The sequence below is a fragment of the Rhinolophus hipposideros genome (assembly GCF_964194185.1).
Source record: "Rhinolophus hipposideros genome assembly, chromosome: 20".
Classification (NCBI taxonomy): Eukaryota; Metazoa; Chordata; class Mammalia; order Chiroptera; family Rhinolophidae; genus Rhinolophus; species Rhinolophus hipposideros.
Window position 1 is genome coordinate 16778903 of NC_138066.1, and position 23440 is coordinate 16802342.

At 34.0% G+C, this 23440-nt stretch overlaps 2 protein-coding genes across 2 annotated transcripts in view; one reads left to right on the plus strand and one right to left on the minus strand.

Moving 5' to 3' along the window:
- TAOK1 (TAO kinase 1) overlaps positions 1 to 23440 on the minus strand; it is a 136194-nt gene that overhangs the window by 95954 nt on the left and 16800 nt on the right.
- LOC308488007 (large ribosomal subunit protein eL21) lies at positions 2636 to 3208 on the plus strand. The gene has a single exon (XM_081027094.1). The coding sequence runs from the start codon at positions 2663 to 2665 to the stop codon at positions 3143 to 3145; it is 483 nt and encodes a 160-aa protein (XP_080883220.1). The 5' UTR covers positions 2636 to 2662; the 3' UTR covers positions 3146 to 3208.

Consider the following 23440-nt stretch of genomic DNA (forward strand, 5'->3'; position numbering starts at 1 on the left):
AAGATTGAACACGGCACCTTGAGCTGAACTGCTCCTGAGCTCCCGGATGGCTCAGTTGGTTGGAACATGGTCCTCTCAACCACAAGGTTGCCGGTTCGACTCCCACAAGGGATGGTGGGCTGCGCCCCCTGCAACTAGCAACGGCAACTGGACCTGGAGCTGAGCTGCGCCCTCCACAACTAAGATTGAAAGGACAACAACTTGACTTGGAAAAAAGGCCTGGAAGTACACACTGTTCCCCAATAAAGTCCTGTTCCCCTTCCCCAATAAAATCTTAAAAAAAAACAAAAAAAACTGCTTCTAAAATGTATATGAAAAGATAAAGGATCCAAATTAGACAAAACAATTTTTAAAAAGCAGAATAAAGTTGGGGGTCTCACACTACCTGATTTCAAGATTTAATATAAAGCTGCAATAATCAAGATGGCATGGTAACAAGGATAGACACACAATCCAATAAAACAAGTCCAGAAACAGACCCACAAAAACATAGTCAATTGATTTTGACAAAGGTACAATAGAGAAAAGATCATCTTTTTTCAAAAATGGTGCCACATTTAAAAAAAAAATGGTGCCACAGCAATTGGACATCCATATGTATGAAAATGAACTTTGACTCATACCTCACACGTTATAGAAAAATTAATTCAAAATGTTTAATTTATCTCAATGTAAAATGTTAACACTATAAAACATTTAGAAGAAAACACAGGTGAATAATTTTATAACCTAAGGTTAGTCAACGAGTTCTTAGATATGATACCAAAAGCATAATCTATAAAAGGCAAAATTTGTACTTTGGACTTCATTAAAATTAAAAATTTTCTCTTGCAAAGGACACTTTTAAAAGAAAAGAATGAAGTCAAGGCAAAGACTGGGAAAAATTATTTTCAAATCATGGATCTGAAAAAGGATTTGTACCCAAAATATACAAAGAACTCTCAAAATCTCAATAATGGAAAACAGGGCCACACACTTGGATGATAAAACTATTAAGAAATTTCCAAGAAGTTATTACTGTGTCAGTATAATAGCTACTTTGGGAAAAAGGGGTTGTAAGTGGGGTGAGACATATGGAAGAACTTCTGGAGTGGCTGGCGAAGTTCTATTTCTTGTGTTAGGTAGTGGTTACAAGGGAATTTTACGTGTAATAATTCATTAAGCTACATATTTGTTTTGTGAATTTTCTGTATCTGTTTGATTTTATAAAGACAGAATAAAAACAACATATACATTTTGCAAAGAGGGCAATACAACAATGTGGTATGGATTATTTTTAGGTAGTTAACGCTAGTATTACGGACAACATTCATTCATAAGTCTGTACTTCCATTATGTTCCAAATTTTCAGCAATAATTGTATATTCAATTTCTACAACCAGGAAAAAAGATTTTTAAAAAGATCCAACAATATTTGTGCATATTCTCCAGGAATATGCCTCTTTTGGACAGGACGAAACGTCCAGGAAGGCACAGAGAAGCTTTTTTTTTTTTTTTTTTTTAAAGCTATTTTTAAAATACCTAATCTGTTCTTAGGGGAAAATATCATTATAGTAACTTACCATATTCTTCCTACTAAAAGGGAATAGTAAAAAGAAATTAATCCTATAACTAGCAAATGACATCTAATTTGTTTCTGGTTCCATAAAAATAGACCAGAGAAGCTGATCATTTATTAGGTTACTTAGGGTTGAATGTAAAAGGCATACACCATTTCTGTGGGTGTTATCATTTTGCTCAGACCTAAAACATACATCTCTAAGAAAGCTGATGAAACTAGAATTAAAAAAACCCAATATAATTTGTATTAAAATCTCTCACAAAAATAGGATTTTCAGAACTGTTCCACATTTGCAAAACACAGTCAAATAACTGACAATAACATCAAAGCAACAAAAAGAAGATGGGGGAAGGGTACTGATAATCACACCATATTCATTATTACCTGAGAAATGCTACTTGGATGAACGGTGGTGATACCATGGTATCTCATCTTTTCAAAACCTTCAGATTTTTAAAGGACATTGTTGGTCTTAAACAACTGCTTCAATACCATAAAGCTCTTTTCCCTACATCTGTTTATCAGAGGTTTCAGGCTTAGAAAACAGCCAACTTTCTTAAACGTTCAATCCTTTTAAAGAAAAATAGACCCTACATAGAATCATCAGAGAAAGATTATACTATCTACTGTCTCCCTTAACACACACACGCACACACACACATCACTATACCAATAACTAGAATGATAAACTGAGAAATGTCATCAGTAAGAAATTTGACATCATAGGAATTCATATCAGGCTTAATTTACAGACACAAAACTAATATGCTGTCTATTTTTTAATAATATGTATTAATTACAAAAGTTTAGGGTTGGAAGAAATTAAGAGATTACTTGGTTCCAAAAGGTCTTCTAATGGTGGGAAATACAGACTCAACTGCCTGAACCACTTTCTAGTACTTGAAACTAAAATCAAGGAGAAAGATGAAAAGCAAGGATAACATTGTTAAGGATTTCATTGGATTGCTGGGTAGGAGAGCATGCACAGGACAGTATGACAAATAGTTTAATTGGGGGCATTTATAAACATGATTAGTTTTTTATTATAAAACAAGTAATGGCTTTTCGGCCGGGACCGCCATCTTCCAGTAATTCGTCAAAATGACCAACACAAAGGGAAAGAGGAGAGGCACCCGCTATATGTTCTCTAGGCCTTTTAGAAAACATGGAGTTGTTCCTTTGGCCACATACATGCGAATCTACAAGAAAGGTGATATTGTAGACATCAAGGGAATGGGCACTGTTCAAAAAGGAATGCCCCACAAATGTTACCATGGCAAAACGGGAAGGGTCTACAATGTTACTCAGCATGCGGTTGGCATTGTTGTAAACAAACAAGTCAAGGGCAAGATTCTTGCCAAGAGAATTAATGTTCGTATTGAGCATATTAAGCACTCTAAGAGCCGAGATAGCTTCCTGAAACGGGTAAAGGAAAATGATCAGAAAAAGAAGGAAGCCAAAGAGAAAGGTACCTGGGTTCAACTGAAACGCCAGCCTGCCCCACCCAGAGAAGCACACTTTGTGAGAACCAATGGAAAGGAGCCTGAGCTGCTGGAACCCATTCCCTATGAATTCATGGCATAAGTGTAAAAAAATAAAAGACCTCTGTAAAAATATTTCTCTTAATTGAGTGTGGCGTCCCCTCCCCCAAAGAAATATTTAAAGAAAAAAAAAAAAAAAAAAAACAAGTAATGTGTAGCCATTTATATAAAAATAAGAAAATATATACCTATACATACACAGATTATCTTGATACATCAGAAATAAAGATGTTTAGGCAGCTTATTTTTTTCCCATGGATCCTTTCTATCTTTCAAATATTTGTTCCCCAAATGCATGGATTACTTTTCAGTTTTAATTTTAAAGAGATACAAGTAACATTTTTTTTCAAAAGAGGCCTTAGTTATACAATCTTACTAGCTACCATTTTATGTATGTGTTCTTGCTCCAATTAGACTAACCATATTAAACCTTTGCTCATCTTTCACTTCTTATGCTAAATAAAATCTAAGTAATTAAGAAATACAGGGGCCAACCCGGTAGCTCTCCCGGTTAGAGCTCCATGCTCCTAACTCCAAAGGCTGCCGGTTCAATTCCCACATGGGCCAGTGGGCTCTCAACCACAGGTTGCCAGTTCAACTCCTCAAGTCCCACAAGGGATGATGGGCAGTGCTCCCTGCAACTAACATTGAACTTAGCACCTTGAGCTGAGCTGCCTCCCAGATGGCTCAGTTGCTGGGAGCGCATCCTCTCAACCACAAGGTTGTCACTCCCGCAAGGGATGGTGGTGGGCTGCGCCCCCTGCAACTTACAACAGCAACTGGACCTGGAACTGAGCTGCGCCCTCCACAACTAAGATTGAAAGGACAACAACTTGGAAAAAAGTCTTGGAAGTACACACTGTTCCCCAATAAAGTCCTGTTCACCTTCCCCCAAAAAATCTTAGGGGGAAATAAAAAGATTAGAAACACAAATGTTAGCATCTTCTAATGTTTAGTACAAAATACCAAACTGTACGTTGGTGTTTATTCAATATTTGCATAAAATAAGCAATTCTACAGTGTTTTTTGTGGGTGAAAAAGAGATGAAAAATAACAGAGTGAATTTCACAGTTTACACAACTTGACCATGGACTAGAAAACCATTGCAAATTGGCAACAGTTTATCTTCATTATAAGAAAAACACCTAGTGAAAAATGATCACCTTCTGAGCTAAATCTCAAATCTTTACCATACCAAGAGTTAACAAATGTGCTATTTGTATACCTTGCTCATGGGCTTCCTTTCTTTCTTTTGGCAGGTGGGGGTAATTAGTTCAGCTATTATTAAATTTGAAAATGACAAATCAGATTATGTAATGGGAAATTTCAGCATAACTGATTTAAGTGTTGATTTAATAACACAACTGAAATCAACTTCACATTTAATAGCACAAATATACTGTTTTAAAACACTAGATTATTTAATGCTCATTTTTATGGGTCATTTCATGTAAATCCATAAAACAATGAGAATATGGAAACAAAGCATAGTGAAAAGAAACTATATTAATAAACCTGAAGAGCTATTTTATTCCAGAAGGATAACCATTAATAAAACAGATACAGGACAAAGAACTATCCAACAACCAGAGTGAGTAAATAGGAAATACAATCCACTCTAATACAATGTAGCAAAAGAGAGACAACAAGAAGCATAATTAAAAACAATATGATAAACATAAGCCTTAAACATCTTGATGATAAAAATAAATTGGAACAGATAAATTATTCTGCTTAGAACCCTCATTTTGGTTAAAAAAAAAAGCCAAACCCATTCAAGAGACACACATAAAATAAATGAAGCAAAAGTTGAAAACCGTATGATATACATGTTTAGTTAAAAGAAAAAAGGTGCAAAATAGTGTGTAAACTACAGTATGCTCCCATTTGTGATATTTTTTTTAAAAAGGCAGGAAAAACATGTATGTATGTATTTGATAGTACATACACAGACTGTCTCTGGAATGGTATTTCACAAACGTGTATTATTGTCTCAGGGGAAGGTACTAAGCTGGGCCTCTGAGGGACAAGAGTTGATTTTAAACTATAGTTAAATGCAGCTTCTGGAGCCAATATGCCTGAAATAGAATTCTAGCTCCCTTGTTTACTAGTTATATGATACAGAATAAGTCACTTAGTTGTCAGTTGTCTTAGTTTCCTTATCAACAAAATACACCATCTGTAAAATGGTACTACTCTTAGGTTTGTTATCTTATTGTTGCTAAATAGTATTCTATTGTATGGATATACTACATGAGTGATTTTCTGGGAAACATATATATCATTATTATTGACTCCTGGAAATTCAGGAAGATCAAGAAAGCTCCTCAGCCTTACAATTCTATTTAATGGTGATATGCATTGCCATTATAGTCAAGAAGGATAAGAATGTCTCCTCCCTTCTATTATTCAACATTATTCTAGAGATCTTGGCTTTGTTAACATATGCCATTAATACATAAAGAATTCCTACAAACCAGTAACAACAACAAAAAGTAAGCAAGTTCCATGAATAAGAAATTCACAAAATAAGAATTACAAACGGTCATTAAAACATTTTAAACTGTGCTAGTGAAGTAGAGATAAACAAAATGTGGAATATAAAAATAAAGAAAAATCAATAAAACCAAAAGCTGGTTCTTTGAAAAAAATAACAAACTTGACAAGACTTTTTACATAGACAGAACAAGAAAAATGAGAAGGCTCAAATTATTAAAATCAGAAATAAAAGCAGGGCCACTACTACCAACCTTATAGAAATAAAAATATAATAGTATGATCAACAAATTAGATAATCTAGACGAAATGATCAAATTCCTCAAATCACAAAAACCACCAAAACTGATTCAAGAAAATAGAAAATCTCACCAGACTTGTAACAAATAAAGTGACTGAACCAATCAGTAACTGAAAATCTTTCAACAACAACAAAAAAAGCCCAGGACAAAATGGCTTCACTGTTAGACCAAATATTTAAAGAATTAACATCAACTCATTTTATGAGGCCAGTGTTTCCCTGATACAAAGCCAGATAAAGACATCACAAGAAAATTCCAGATCAATATCTTTATAAATATTGATGCAAAAATTCTCAACAAAATAAACCATAACCAATAAGATTTATTCTAGGAAAGGCGGTTCAAATGTGAAAATCAATACACACCATATTAATAAAATGAAGGAAAAAACACATCTCAGTAGAAGCAGAAAAGGTATTTGACAAAATCCAACACACTTTCATGATAAAAACACACAACAAACGAGGAAAAGAATGGAATTTCCTCAACCTGATAAAAAGCATCTATGAAAAACTCACTGGTATCATTATACTTAATGGTGAAAAATGAAAAACTTTCCCCCTAAAATCAGGAATAAGACAAGGATGTTCAGCACTTCTGAACATTGTCCTAGAACTTCAAGCCAGGGCAATTAGACAAGAAAAAGAAAAGTCATCCAGATTGGAAAGGAAGAAATAAAATTATCTCTATTCACAGATGGTATAATCTTATACATAGAAAACCCTAAAAAATCCACAAAAAAACTGTTAGAACTAATAAATGAGTTCAGCAAAGTTTCAGGATACATTAATACACAAATACCAGTTCTATACTCCAGTAATGAACATTCTGAAATAAAATTAAGAAAAAAAATTCCATTTACAGTATCAATTTTAAAATAAGTATTAATAAATAATAAGTACTTAGGAATAAATTTAACCAAAAAAGTAGACGACTTGGAAAATGACAAAACATTGTTGAAAGAAATTAAAGACCTAAATCAATGGAACATCCTGCATTCATGGGTTGGAACACATAATATCTTTAAGTTGGCAATACTAATTAAAATTATATACAGATTCAATGCAATCCCTTTCAGAATCCAAGCTGTCATTTTGCAGAAATGAACAAGTTTTTCCTAAAATTCATGTGTAACTGCAAGGGACACAGAATAGACAAAACGATCTTTAAAAAGAAGAACATATTAGAAGACTCATTTGGTTCAATTTCAAAGCATACTACACAAAGCTACATTAAGACAGTGTGGTACTATCATTAAGTATAGATATACAGACCAGCGGAAGAGAACTGAGAGTCCATACCTTTATGGTCAAATAATTTTCAGCAAAGGAGTCAAGACCATTCAATAGGGAAAACAGTCTTTTCATCAAATGTTGGTGAGACAACTAGATATCTACATGCAAAAGAATGAATTTGGACCTCTACTTCATACCATGTACAAAATTTTAAATGGACCAAAAACCAAGAGCTAAAATTGTAAAACTCTTAGAAGGAAACACAGATGAAAATTTATATGACCCTGGATTAGGGTGTTTTTTCAAAAGCACTTGCAATCAATGAAAAAATTAATTAAACTTTAAAGTTAACGTTTTTTTTTCTCTCTAATTTTTCCATTAATATTCCCATCAAGGTTAAAAGACAAACTAAAGGATGGAAGAAAGTATTTGCAAATCATATGTTTAATAAGGGCCTAGTATCAAGAATATATAAAGAATGATTAATTGGGTTACCCAGTTAAACAACCCAATTAAAAATGGGCAAAGAAGATTTGATAGCCATTCCTCCAAAATGGAATATACAAATGTCAATAAGCACAAGAAAAAGTGCTCAGCATCATATTCATTAAGGAAATGCAAATCAAAACTACAATAAGATTTTACTTCACACCCACCAGGATGACTATAATCAGAGTCAGATAATAACAGGTATTGGCAAGGATGTGGAGAAACTGGAAACCTTGTGCACTGCTGGTGGAAATGTAAAATGGTGTAGCCGCTGTGGAAAAGTTTGGCAGTTCCTCAAAAAACTAAACACAGAATTAATGTATGACCCAGCAATTCTACTCAGCAAATCCATCCTGCATTTCCCACCCAGGATAATGGCACCACTATTCTTTGTGTCTCTGAGGCCAGAAAACTAAATGTGATCTTTGAATTTTTTCCCTTCCTCTTTTTCTCCTCTGACTTCAAAACCTAAACCCATGAAGATTTCATAAAATGTCATTTGAAATTAGTTGTTTACATGCCTTATGCCCCCAGGCTATATCATAAGGCTCTGGAGCTCCTCCACAGGATCTGACAGTTTCACAGATTCATCCACGTTCCTGTTGGCTAGCATTCAACTGTATGGTATAACACAATTTGTTTACCCATTCTTCGGGTGATGTTCATTTCAATTGTTTCCTTTTTTGGGGGGGGGGCTAATATGAATAAAGCTGTTATGAATATTTATTTGTATAAAAGTCTTTTTGTGAGCCACATGTGTTTTTATTTATCTTGGGTAAATTCCGAGGAGTAGGATTGCTGGTAAATACACATGTAACTTTCTAAGTACTGTCATACTGGCCGTAATACTTTGGTTTCCCACCAGCAATGTATGTTGTTCCACATCCTCACCAATACTTGGAGTTTGTTGGTCAGTCTTTTTTTCATCATTTTAAGATTAATTAAACAAAACATTCTCTACTTTTCCCTATAGCTAATCTGATAAACTATTAAAGTTAATTAGATGTCAAGACTAGTAAAATACCATCAAAGATAAAGACATTAATCAACCCATAATATTTTAAAACTTTAAAGTTACAGAAATAGAATTCAGAACTGAAAGAAACCATGGAGTACATCCTATACTTTCAGCTGAGGAAACAAAGACAAGAAGTAAAATTACTGAGTCGATAATAATAACAATTAGTAGTAGCCATAAATGCAGGCCTGTTCCAAACACATATATAAACTCACGATTCTCATAATATTATGAGACCTGTACTTTTAGTGTCCCCATTTTATAGGGAGACTGAGGCACAAGGATTAATTTACCAAAATTATACAGTCTATAAGTGGTACAGCTACAATTCAACCCCAAATTCAACACAGTCCTTATTCTTAACCACAGACTTTTCTACAGAAAATCAGGATTCTACCATATGTTGCCGTGTATAATGTGTTCCCACATATAATGTGCACCCATGTTCTTGGCCCAAACTTTCAGGGGGAAAAACCTTTCACTATAATCTTTTAGTTCAAATTTTTATTTGTTTACATTTAGGTACTTGTTTTTTGTATCATAAAGGAATTTTATGTACCAGTAACAAATTTATGATATTTATGCATCATAGAAGGCCTAGAACTCTTCATCATTGCAAGTTCATTGTAAATTCAAAAAAACTGATTATCATATTCCAGGGCATTATTTTGCATACGGATATCATTATTGATTTCTAGAGTTACATTTTTAACTTATAAGCATAAATAAATTAAAAACATTTATATAGATATGGAATTAATACTACCCATGTACAATGCGCATCCTTATTTTTTCCTCACAAATTTGGGCTAAAAGGTGCACATTATGCACAGCAAAATATGTTAAGTTTCTCTAGAATCTTCTCATTAGATATGGCATCTTTATAAGAAACTGCCCTGATGTCAATGGGCCACTTAATATATAAAATAATACATCTGCAACATAAAATTTATAATGAAAACACTAAATATTTTTCTACTTTCTTAGAATTTAGACATGTTTTAAATTCTGTAGGCAGTTTTGAAAGTTTGCCCAGTTAGGTATTAAATGATGCCTTACTTTTTCCTCTTGACAATATACAGATCACAACATATGTAAGTAAATTGAAAATGTCCTCTAAGATATCTTAATATTGAAAAATTCATCAAAGGTCTTAAACGGAAATCTCTACAGGAGCTAGGCAGATAATATAAATTAGCAAAATGGATGAAGGGACAGAAACACATTAGGAAGATACGTGCCTTTTCTAAAGAAGACCGTCCCTATATGGGTCCAGTCAGTTACTGCCAAGTAGAAATGCAACACTGCAGAATCTTCTCCTGATTTATTAGGAATCATACCTTAGGAAGAACACAACAGTTTACCAAAGTTTTCTGTTTAATAGAACTTGCAGTTTCTGAAAATCCCATTTGGTTACACCCTATATACTAAACCCAAAACTTAAATAAATCCTTGTTAGCAGTTTGCCTGTTTTCTTCTTCTTTTTCATTCAAGTAGACTGCAGGGGAAACTGCTCACATTTGTAAACTATAAGATATATAACTATGTAATTAATGTATAACAGATATTTTTGAATGAATTTAATTAATTCTATGGAAAATCTTCCTACTACATTTTGCTAAAACATGGTAATAGTGTAAAATATACAATGCAAAAAATATTTTTTCAGCATTTTTTAAATTAGTTTCAGGTGTACAAAACAATGTACTAGTTAGACATTTACATCCCTCACAAAGTGATAATCCCCCGCCCCCAATCTATTACCCCTCTGACATCGTGTATAACTCTTACAATTCCACTGACAATTCCCTATGCTGTACTCCATATTCCGTGACTATATATATATATGTAAAATAAATAAAATCTCTGGACACTGAAGCACAGGTGGGTATCCTGGTTGATGGGGGTGATACTTCCTTACTCCACAGGGAGAGGAAGATGGAAGTTCTGCATTTGCAACTCTCTCAGACTTGTCCCTATGTGTCTCTTCATTTAGCTGGTCCTGATTTGAATCCTTTATAATAAAACTGTAACAGGAAGTATAGCAGTCTCCTGGATTCTTTCATTAATTCTAGCAAATTATCAAACCTGAGGGGAGTCATGGGAACCCCTTGGATTTGTACCAGTTAGTCAGAAGTGTGAGTGGTGTGGGAACCCCCAAGAATTTGCAGCTGACATCTGAAGTGAGAGTAGTCTTGTTGGGGACCATGCTCTCAAAACCTGTGGAATCTGATCTCTAGGTGGTTAGTGTCAGAATTGCATTGTAGTATTTTAGAACAGAAAGGACATACACTTTACATCTTTCACCTAATGACCTAAATCAGTTATTTCATAAGTTATAAAAAGATACTTTCCTGATCCTATCACTCTTTCTGCATTTCTTAAGTAGTATTTTTTTATTTTTTGTACTTTTAAGTTTTCATTTACTGCTTCCCAAGATGGTTAGAAGGACACGGTAGAATACACAATAAAACTCTATATACATGTTAATACTACTAAAGAGAATTAGACTGAAATAATCAGGTCATTTCAAGTTAATCTGTGATATATACAAATTTTCTTATACATGCAAAAACTATCTGTGGAAAGATACTTAAGAGTACTTGGAAACTGATAGCACTGGTGGCCTCTAATGAACAGATTCAAGAGCCAGACACACAAAAATGGGAGGGGGACTTTTCACTGTCTTATTGAAAAAACAAATGTTAAAATTCATTTTGTGGCCATAGCATATACATGAAACTTAGTAACAAATAAGTTTAATATTTTCACAATTTGCAACTTTCCACACCACACACTCTAGTGTTCTCCTATGTCCATCAACTGATTCTGAGAACTAGAAAAGTAACTGATATAACCATTAAGAATTATTTACAGTACTTGATAAGTATCTAAATGCTAATTGATAAGACAAGCGCCTCTCTTTTCAGCTCTTTCTTTTAATAGGTCATATGGCACCTCTACTTTTCTATTCTTTCATTGTTTAATAATGTAACCACTGTTATAGGAGGGAAAACCAAGCTACAGCACTGTTACAATGATACAAAATTTTTTTAATGTCTCTCTCACACATATACTCTTATTCTCTAAAGTTTGTAAGGGTATAGAAGAAAATGTTGACAGTTGTTATATGTGAGTGCTAGAATTTATAGAAGACTTATTTCCTTCATTTTGTTTATCAGTATTTCTAATATATTTTGTTTTCAATGAATGTAGTTCGTGTGAATTTTTAAAATGCAAATAAAATTGCAACAATTCTTTCAAGTGTCAGAAACTTCAATGCAAAGTAGGAATGAAGCAGAAAATTTTTAAGTTTAATATGTAACTCAAAATCTATGTTACAACTTTGCAAAGAAAAAGGATTTTTCTTTAAATTTTTCAAAATTCCTGTGTATATTGAAAAACATTCTTCTAAAAATTATTGTGTCAAAGATTTGGGGGACAGAAAAAAAGAGTGTCAAACTGTTCAGATATCTACAACTCCACACTACTTACAGACTACTTAGATACCTACCACTCCACCCATCAAATCTGAAAATCTCACAGAGATGATTTTCTGTCAAAACAGAAATTAGCTACAAAACAACTAACTTGAATTCTTTAAAATCTGAAGAAAAAGGACAAGGGAAATGCTCTAGAGACTAAAGAGATATATGGATACTAAAGAGATGTGGCAAAAAAATGTATATATGGTCCTGGATTTTTTTTTGGGGGGGAAACAGTCCAACTTTAAAAAGACACTATTGTGACAAACTGGAATAATCTAAATAGACATTTGATAAGAGTATTATTAAATTTCCTGACTGGCAATTTTATTGTACTTAGTAGACGAATAATGTCCTTGTCCTCAGACAATACATACTCAAGTTTTTAGTCATGCTTACAACTAACTCAGAAGGTTCATTTAAAAAAGTGTGTGAAGTGGAGTACAACATGGAGAGGGTAGTCGGTGGTGGTGTAGCAGCTAGCTGTATAAGATGTCAGAGGGGTAGTAGCTTGGGGAGCAGGCTACCACTTATGAGGGGTTTAAATGTCTGTTACATTGCTTTGTACACCTGGAACTAATAGTGTGTGTATGTAATACAGCAATAGTTTTATGCTATATGTTAACAATTGGTGAATCTTCATAAAGAGTACAATGGGTATTCATGTACTAGTTTTGTAACCTTTCATTTAATTTTACATTTTTCAAAATACAAAGATGAGGAGGGGGAAAACTTGAAAACAACCCTAAAAGTCCAATAGTTGAAAATAATTACTAAAAATTGTTCAAAAGATAGAAAAACCACAAGAAAATAAACAAAGAATGAAAAAGTGTTACTTCCAATTACGATTTAGAACTTGATAGTTTTATTGGTGAGTACTTTCAAACTTCAATGCAGAAAGGAAGGAAAACTTTCAAATTTGTTTTGATGCATACATATCCCTAAAACAGGAGGAAAAAGATAGCAAAACAAGAAAAGTCCATCAACCAATTTTACTTTGAATTCATATAAAGATGGTATTTCCAATAGAATATTCAACAATATTGGAATAATGTTTAAATTTGGGATTGCAGATATGAATGCTGTCACTATCCTCTAGGTACCCCTCCACCATACCTACGGAAGACATTGCTAAACCACCACAGCATTCTTCAAAGTCTAGACACAGGTTTTTTTTTAAAAGATTTTATTGGGGAAGCGGATCAGGACTTTATTGGGGAACAGTGTGTACTTCCAGGCCTTTTTTCCAAGTCAAGTTCTTGTCCTTTCAGTCTTAGTTGTGGAGGGTGCAGCTCAGCTCCAGGTCCGGTTGCCGTTTTCTAGTTGCAGGGGTCACAGCCCACTATCCCTTTCAGGAATCAAACTGGCAACCTTGTGGTTGAGAGGACGCGCTCCAACCAACTGAGCCATCCGGGAGGCAGCTCAGCTCAAGGTGCCATGTTCAATCTTAGTTGCAGGGGCGCTGCCCACCCTTTCTTGCGGGAGTCGAGGAATTGAATTGGCAACCTCGTGGTTGAGAGCCCACTGGCCCATGTGGGAATCGAACCGGCAGCCTTCGGAGTTAGGAGCATGAAGCTCTTAACCGCCTGAGCCACCCGGCTGGTCCCTAGACGCAGTTCTTATCAGCATTCCTAAATTTTATCAGCACTGAAGTAAAATGTAAAACTTATTTCCCATTTCCAGATTTTCTATTTTAAAAAAGCTAAATTAGATTCTTACACCTTACATATCATATGACAAAATTAATCAGAGGTAGATTGATGAGTTTAATCAGAAACAAAAACTGGAAAAAATAAATTGAAATTTTTATGTCAGACTGGGAAAGGACTAAATATAGAAACAAATAAGGGTGGCCAGTTAGCTCAGTTGGTTAGAGCACGGTGCTCTTAACAAGGTTGCCAGTTCAATCCCCATATGGGCCACTGTTGAGCTGTGCCCTCCACAACTAAATTGAAACAACTACTTGACCTGGAGCTGATGGGTCCTGGAAAAACACACTTAAAGAAATAAAAGTTAAAAAAAAAAAAAGAAAGAAACCCCAACAAAAAGAGTAGCTACTATCTATGTAAATATTAAAACATGAAGTTTTCCCCAAACACTGTTCAAAATTAATAGGTAAACCTCAAACTGCTAAAAATATTTTCAGACTAGTTTATATTAATTAATACAGGATATTAATAAAGAAGTCAGACAAATAAATATGAAAAATAACATCAATAGGCAATTCTCAAAAGAAGGAATACACAAAGTAAGCTTACTCTACACCAATAAAACCACACCAATAAAATCACACATGAAAACAAATAATCTTTTTAGGAAACTGAAATTTCAAGGAACTTTTTTATTAATAGTAATACCCAGGGCTCTCAAAGGTACATTCTCATACATTCATAAGAATGTATGAGAAATAAGAATGTACAATAATTCACATTTCAGGAAAGCAACGCAGGAGTAGATATCAAGAACCTTAAAAATGTTCTGCTCTTTGACTCAATTCTACCTCTAGAAATTAAAGGAAAAAAATCATACTAAATATGTTCTAAAATACTAAAAATTAAAAATGATCTAAATGTCTACCACTGGAGAGTTAAGTAAGTGAATCAATTTGATGAACTTCTACAAAGCCATTTTTTAAATTTCATTTTCAAAGAATATTAATGGTATGGGAATGTGGCCACAATAAAAGCTTTAGTAACAGGTTAAATATATTGTATAAATGCAATTTTTAAAAATACATAAGTAACATTATTGTGTCCTAAGTACTAAGTACATTACATCCATTATTTATCCTCTTAGAGGCACTCAGTAGCTCTTAAGATGTTATGATTAAGACTTTACACATAATATACTTAGCAAAGTACCTGGCACACAGCAGTAAAAAAGTAATATTTACTTTTATTATCACTATATTACAAATGAGAAATTCAAGGTTCAGAGAAATCAAGTGATTTGCTAAAATCACATAGCTAATAAGCGGTGGAAGAGAAATCTGAACCCAGGGGATTTTAATTCTAGAATTCCTGTTTTTAACTACTATACTATATGCTGCCTGTACATTAAAAATACAGAGAAACAATAGTAAAGGAAGTAACACCAAAGCAATGACATCTCTGGGTGTTAAAACCAGGGATGGTTTTTATCTTCCAAATGTTCTACATCTATCCATGATTTACTTTTAAAACGTTTTCCAGAGAACTTTAAAATATCAATAACACAAATACCAACATTACAATAACTAGAAGTTATAAAATCTGCACCCAAAGCTTAGCCTTGTTCGTTCAATATCACAATGCTTTCAAAAGTGGCAGCACATTTTCTGATAAAGGGAAACCACTGATCTAAGCTCAATAATCAAAATCTAAAAAGCTTAGAATAGTTTTTAATGTTATATAATAAATATTAGTCACACAATTTTCCCCCCAAGAAATTTAAAGAGAATAGTTAAAATACTCAATATGCCCAAATGTATACAGTAATGCTGTGGTGATTTATCAGTGTATCATCAAATTAATATGATGGGGAAATAAAAAATACTTTCATTCTGGTACAACTATTCCCATTGTGGATCTACAGTAACTTGGATAATTGTAATTTAGGTAAGGCAAGAATAATTCCTTACCAAAAGGAATGTTTTTCAATATTTAAAATAGATTGCTTTTAAATTGTTATTTTAGATTTAGATTAGCCCTTTTTGCCCTTTTTACTAGTCTTTTCCGCAGGATATATTCTGGGTTCCGCCATTCTCCAAAGGAGAACTGTCCCAACATATTTACCTTAGTTGCCTTCTAGATTGAAGAATCTTGTCACATTCTCTCATTAGCTCTAATAACTCAGAATCAAACTCTCTTTACATTAGTTTTTATTACCAGTAACTCAAGAGATAACTGTGATAAAGCCCTGGAAAATTACTAATCAGCTATGTTGTTGGAGACAAAAGAACGGGCAACCCATTTATTTACTACATAGAAAGTTCAATGGTACTATAAAATTATGTATTTGATATTTCCACTTGAATATCTTAAAAGGCACTTCTAACTCAACATAATCTAGTCACTCAAACCAATCATCTTCTTCCTGTGTGTCCTATATAAAATAAAGGAAACCAACCAAATGTCTCCAATTCAACAAGTCAGAACCTAAGTGTGATTTTTTGATATCCCCCCCTTCCTTCACTCATAACCTTATCCATCACCATGACCTAAATCTTTCTCAAATTGGCCCACTTTCTTCCATCTCCACAATCACCTCCTTAGTCTATCCAGGCTACCACTTTATCTCACTCGGGCTACTTACTATAACAACCTACAAAAGGGTGCCATTGCATCCACTCTTGGCCCCACTCCAATCCATTTGGTCTACTACAACCAGAATGACCTTTCAAAAAGCAAATCTGCTTATGTCATTCCCTCTATTTCAGTGCCTCTACACTGTACTTGGGTTGAAACAAAAATCCTTAAATGTTCAAGAATTGCACGGTCTGACTCTACCTACCTCGTTAGTTTCATCTCCTTCCAACTTCCTGTGCTCTGAAGACACAGGCCACTCAGTTTATCACCAAGCCTTGAACACACAGTACCTAAGAACACAGGTTCTGGAATTATATTATTTAAGTCCCCTAACTGGATCTGCTAACATATGAATTGTTGGCAGTTAACTTGTTGGGCAAGTAACTTAATCTCTCTGAACTCAGCTTTCCCATCTCTAAAATAAGAGAAATAATACCTGTCGTGGGGATTTTGTGAGGGTAAATGAAATCTGTGTAGAGAACATACTGCTCATAACTAGTAAGCACTTCATGCCAAACTCCCTTCCTTTCTTCGATTTCTGGTTATCATCCCCAGTGGGAAACTTTCTCCAACACGACTTTTTTTCCAGGTACAATTAATTGGGTGTGTGTGTGTGTGTGTGTGTGTGTGTATGTGATGCTTCCGTAAGATTTGCTTACACTCACTTAGCACTTACATCATCTCCTTGTACTAAATTACTTGTTCACATATCTGTCTCACTCTACTACTAGGTAAGTTCCTTAAAGGCAGGGGCTACTTATTTTTTTCTGAATCTGATGTACCTAACACAATGTCTCTCAGAGATAGTAGGCATTCAAGAAATGTCAATGAATATAGAAATTCTACAGGTGAACAATGAAAAATATGGTTTTAATAAGCAGGAATTGTGAAAGTACATATAACATTTTGGTGCACATTCACGTTTTGTCAAATTGTGATCCACTGCCACCCGCGTGAGAACCACTTCATGTTTTTAAAATGCATACTCCTAGGCTCCTCATCTAACCTAAATAGGAATTTTTGGAAGTGCAGTGCAGGAATCTGCAATTTTTTTTATATAAGCAGCTTTTTTTTATAAGCCAAAGGATGACAGTTGCTGGATTAGAATAATGAAAGCTAATACAATTATTAAATGTAAATTTAAGAAAATATATAACATAATGGTCAATCAAATATTACACATCAGTGTCCTTAAAAGTAACAAAACTATTTAATTGAAGCTACTACTGAATCAAAATTGATTATTTATAAGCCAAGACTATTAGTAGGTTTTGTTCAATAATTTCTGAATATGAGAACCTGAGGAATAAAATACAATTGTCTTAAGATTATTTCCAATATGATATTCTCCCTAATACAGACTTTAGTTTAGAAGTGGAAAGGGGCAACAATTTAAAATAGAAACAATTTAGCCTATACCAAATCATGCCCAAACCTGAGAAGAATAACCAGCAAAATATGAACTACTTTTGATTATTTAAGAGACATCTGCTGTTACCTCCATTATAAATTCCACTGTATGAAGATCCACTTGTAAGTTACATTTCTAAGCTTTATGCCCTCCCTAGTATTCTCAAAAAAAAAAAAAAAAAAAAGGCAGATGCCCCAGTTTAGCAATACACAAGTTTTATGGTTTTCCTTCCATTCACTATGCAACTGAATAGACAACTTTTTAACTAATATTTAGAGAGAGGATAGGTTGAAACACAAACCCTGCATTTTTGTCGTTTTTGTTCAAATGGAAGATAAAGCTCTTACGGGGTTTCCCAAATCTCAATACAGTTTTCCTTTAATACTAAAGTAAAATCACAAGATAAAAATTTAATTCTTTTACTATCAACAAAATCTGGTATATTGATTAGATCTTAGAATTTCTTTCAAAATAAAAATAGGATACGAGGTCTGACAATTAAGTTTGCAAACTTGTTGCAATGATGTTGATAAAAATTTTTGATATCAGAGGAATTATTCATTATGAATTTGTACCAATTGGACAAACAGTTAAGCAAGTTTACTATTTGGAAGTGCTGAAAAGGCTGCGTGAAAAAGTTAGATGACCTAAACTTTTCGCCAACAATTCATGGCTCTTGCTCACGACAACGCACCAGCTCACACGGCACTGTCTGTGAGGGAGTTTTTAGCCAGTAAACAAATAACTGTATTGCAACACCCTCCCTACTCACCTGATCTGGCCGCCAATGACTTCTTTCTTTACCCAAAGATAAAGGAAATATTGAAAGGAAGACATTTTGATGACATTCAGGACCTCAAGGGTAATACGACAACAGCTCTGATGGCCTGGCCCTTCCAGAAAGAGTTCCAAAATTGTTTTGAAGGGTGGACTAGGCGCTGGCATCAGTGCATAGCTTCCCAAGGGGAGGACTTCGAAGGTGACCATAATGATATTCAGCAATGAGGTATGTAGCACTTTTTCTAGGATGAGTTCGCGAACTTAATTGTCAAACCTCATACCCATGATTTGTATTCATCTTTTGTTATCGGTATATATTATTACAATTTTAATACAGTTTTTTCCTTTCTTAAAATGAGCATACATTTTTTTTGGCACCCTCTGTATTTATTAGTGCTATTCTCTTCCTTTGAAATGCTACCCACCAAACACCATCTCTGCCTATAAATTTTATCCACCCTTCCAAATCTATTTCAGTTGTTCCTTTGTATGTAAAGTCTTATCAATTCCACTAACCCACTAGCATATCGTAGGAAAAAAAAAGCTCATGTCACTTTGTATGTTTTATTACATATTCTCCAGTCACTTATTTCTATATGGGTTACATTCTTTCACTGACCCCACTAACTCTTCCAAAAGGCAAAAGAAGAAATAGAAATGTGTCAAGTGCGTGCTGTCACAATTCAGCCAATAATGATGTCACACTACAGCACAAGGAATATAGTCAATAACATCGTAATAACCTTGTTTAGTGACAGACGGTCACTAGACTTATGGTGATCACATTCTAAAGTGTATAAATATAGAATCATTATGTTTTATATCTGAAACTTTTATAATATTGTAAGTCAACTATACTTCAATGAAAATAAAAATAATGTCACAATATTGGCCATAATACAGTGACAAAATTTAAACCAAATTGTTTTTGAAATTTGGTGCAAATTTAGGATCAGCTTTTGCTTCTGAGCAATGACAAAATAACTGGGACAGGATTTATCTTCCTGTTATAAACACCTGCAAAACTGGAAAAATATAAAATTCTTTTTCAGACACTGGACGAGGCAACACATGACTTCAAGCTCTGAGAGGAGTGAAACAAATAGAAATGTTCTATGGTTACTGGCTTTCTACCTGGAAACACTTTCCAGAATGTAGTACAGGGAAAGGGACTCAAGTAAAGCATGGAGGTCTCTCTGAACTGAAAAGACAGAGATCAGAGTTCAGTTAAGGCCAATCAACAGAAATAGAGAAAGTGGGCTTTTTAGGGAAAGAACTCCAGAACTGGTTAGGGGATGCCTTTAGTATTTGACTGAATACTGTGCTGCACATCCACAGGGTGGAACTCCACAGGGCCAGCCAAAGAACAAGTGTTAGGAGCCTTAATGCCCAGAGGTTATACGAAGCTGGGAGGGAGTCGGATTTCCAACTCAACCACAGTGGAGAGTCTGTGTTGGAGACCTGGAACATTCAGTAGAGACCCCAAGGGTCATACCTTAACAGCAAGACTAAATTAGCCCTTGCATAAAGACTTTTCTAAATTCATTTTAATGAAGCTTAAAAATAGTGAATAAGAAACTCACTTTAAATATAAAGACAAAAATAGGTTAAAAGCAAGGAAGCTATACCACGCAAACACGCCAGTTAAGAATACTGGAATAGCCCTAGGACACACCCAAAAGGATTGAAAGCAGGGGCTCAACGAGATACTTGTGCACCAGAGTTCGTAGCAGTATTATTCACAACAGCCCAAAGGTATAAACAACTCAAATGCCTCATTCTAAGCAATTATTGTAAGAATTAAGTCAAAGGAAAGTTTCCACAAAAAAGAGGAGCAAAACATCCTTTAAAAATGTAAAAACTGAGGGGGAAAAATATCAGTTTTGACCATATGCTAAAATATATAATTATCACAGCAAATCATTAACATTAAGGTTTAGTAAGGATCTATGTTCCCAAACCCAAATACATAAAGTAACTCACAGGGGAAGTGACTACGAGAGGATGAAGCATTCTTATTTCCACAAGCTGGAACCACCCTTGCTTTCAGATTGCAACTAGACAATATCAAAACCTACCGGTAAGCCAAAACAAGCACAATTCAGTCAATATTCACCAGGCCTCTACCCAGTCCCAGACTCTATCCTGATGCTGGGGATTCAGAAATGATTAAGTGGGAGAAGCAAATACAGGAACAATTTCACTTAACAACTATTTATTAAATAATAAAAGATGAGTAAAAGATAGTCTCTGCCTTGGCTGAGCTTACCCCTTTTTGAGTACCAAGCATGGCACTAAATAGAATTCCAAAGAGGGAAACTAAAATCTCAAATCAGTTTTAAAAATTTTACTCAACATAGTTTTAAAATTAAACCAGGCTAAAAATTGACAAATACATACTTTCATCTTGCATTAATAGAAAAAGCCACTCAATATGTTCTACTTGATTTATTGCATTAATTTCTAGTATATAACCACTCATTTTATGATGATCCAATTATTTTCTCTAAAACTCATAGAATAACTAGCTTTTTTTCCATAAAATATAATGGACATTAAATCTTACAGGTGACTGTCTCCTTACTTTGGAAAAAAGCATGGAAGAACAGATTCTAAGTCTACTTCTTTCAATAGTAATATCACGAAGATATGTTAAAGAGGATAGTTCTCATGATAAGTGTTCTTAATTAAAAAACAAAACAACAACAAAAACCACAAAAGAACATAAGGAAATTTTTGGAGGGGATGGATATGTTTAGTGTCTTGACTGTGGTGAGGTATCACAGGTGTATGCTTATGTCCAAACTCATCAAAATGTATACACTAAATATGTACAATTATTTGTATATCAATTATACTCAATAAACCTTAAAAAATAATAAATGCCATGGATACTTTCAGAGTATTTTACTAGAGGACTCATCTTGTTATGCTACCTTTAATTTTCACCTGCTTATTTCTATGGTCTATTTAGTATTATATTTTTATGTTACCTAAAATCGAGTAATTTAATATGCATAAGTATAAAACATTGTGCTTTTTGTGGATAAAATTGAATGGGCATCTTTCAATGCCAAGTCAAAAGACAGTATTTAAATAGTTGAAGTAAGAAAACCCCCAAAATTACTTTATCTGCATTAAAATTTATAATTGTATGTAATATTAGAAGGGGTTTTAAATTCTTTCAAAGTTTAAACTAGTCTACTGTATCTCCTTTTTTAAATTACCCATAGTATTTCGTATTTGTATCAAACAGTCTGGCACTTAATTATATAGTAACACCAAATATTTTACATCCTCAAAGATTTTTCTTAGTAACTTAAGCATACCCCTTTGAGAATCAAAAGTTTATTTTATATTTTTCCAAAGAAGATATACAAATAGCCAGTAAGCAAATTGAAAACATGGCATCATTAGTCACTAGGGAAATGCAGATCAAAACCACAAAGACATAGCACTTCACACCCACAAGGACGGCTTATAATTAAAAATAAAAAGAAATTTAACCGAAAACAACTGTTGGAATAGATGTGGAGAAACTGGAACCCTCTTGCATTGCTGGTGAGAACATAAAATAGTTCAGCCATTATGGAAAACAGATGGCAGTTCCTCAAAGTTAAACATAGAATTACCATATGACCCAGCAATTGCACTCCTAAGCATATACCACAAGAACTGGAAACAGGTACTCAAAGAAGTACATAAACACACATGTTCATAGCAGTACTGTTTATAATAACCAAAATGTCCATCAACAAATGAACGAATAAACAAACTAAATACAGAAAAAGAATATTATTCAACCATAAAAAGGGATGCAATACTAATACATGTTACAATGTGGATAAAGCTCCAAAACATTATGCTAAGTGAAAGAAGTCAGATACGAACAGTTGTACAATGTACAATTCCATTTGTCTGAAATATCCAGAATAGGCAAATCTACAGAGGCAGAACAAAGATTGGTGATCAGGGGCAGGGGCAAAAGAAGAGGGAGCAACAGCTTAATGGGTAGAGTTTGCACCCACAGTAAGTAAAATGCTTTACTTAACCTAGAATAGAGGTGATGGTTGTACAACACGAATGTACTAAGTGCCACTGAATTGTTCACTTTAAAATTGTTATGTCAGTTTTGCCTCAATTTTTTAAAAGTTTATTTTAACCATTTGGGATAGAAATATTACCTGTTTCAGGTACTTCCATACAGTTGTTTCCTTTTATAAAGCAAAACACACTGAACATAATACTATTTTTCTGTTGACTCAGGATCATCACTGTGAATACAATGTACGAGTAAGTCATCCCTCTTGTGTCTTAATTATCTCTGAGCCTCAGTTGTCTCATCTGTAAAATGTCATATTTTGGCTTTTGAAAACCCATAAATACTTTTGAAAATCCAATTAGGTTACAAATTCTTACCCTAGAAGAATGTACACATGTACACATGGCAAATTGCATACAACCTCAGGAAGTTCACAGACCTATTGCAGACCACATAAGCAACTCCACGTGTTCAGAATTAAAGGAAGTAGGGAGGCCTAATTACATTATCTCTATGATCCTTCCCAGTTCTAAATTTCAGATTCTACTGTAGTCTAACACACTGGGACAGCCTCAAAATCTATATAGGTTCATGGAGCTGTGCTTTTTACTTTTTACGGGTTTATAAATAGTTGTCCTACTTCTCTGTCAAGTTTTCTACTATGACTGCTACTTGCTGTCCAACACTGAAGGGAACTTAAATTTTAAAAATTCAATTAGATTCTATTTAACAATTAGTATTATGTGTCCTACGCTAGGTATTATACGAGAGGGACGCAAAATAACCACAGTCTT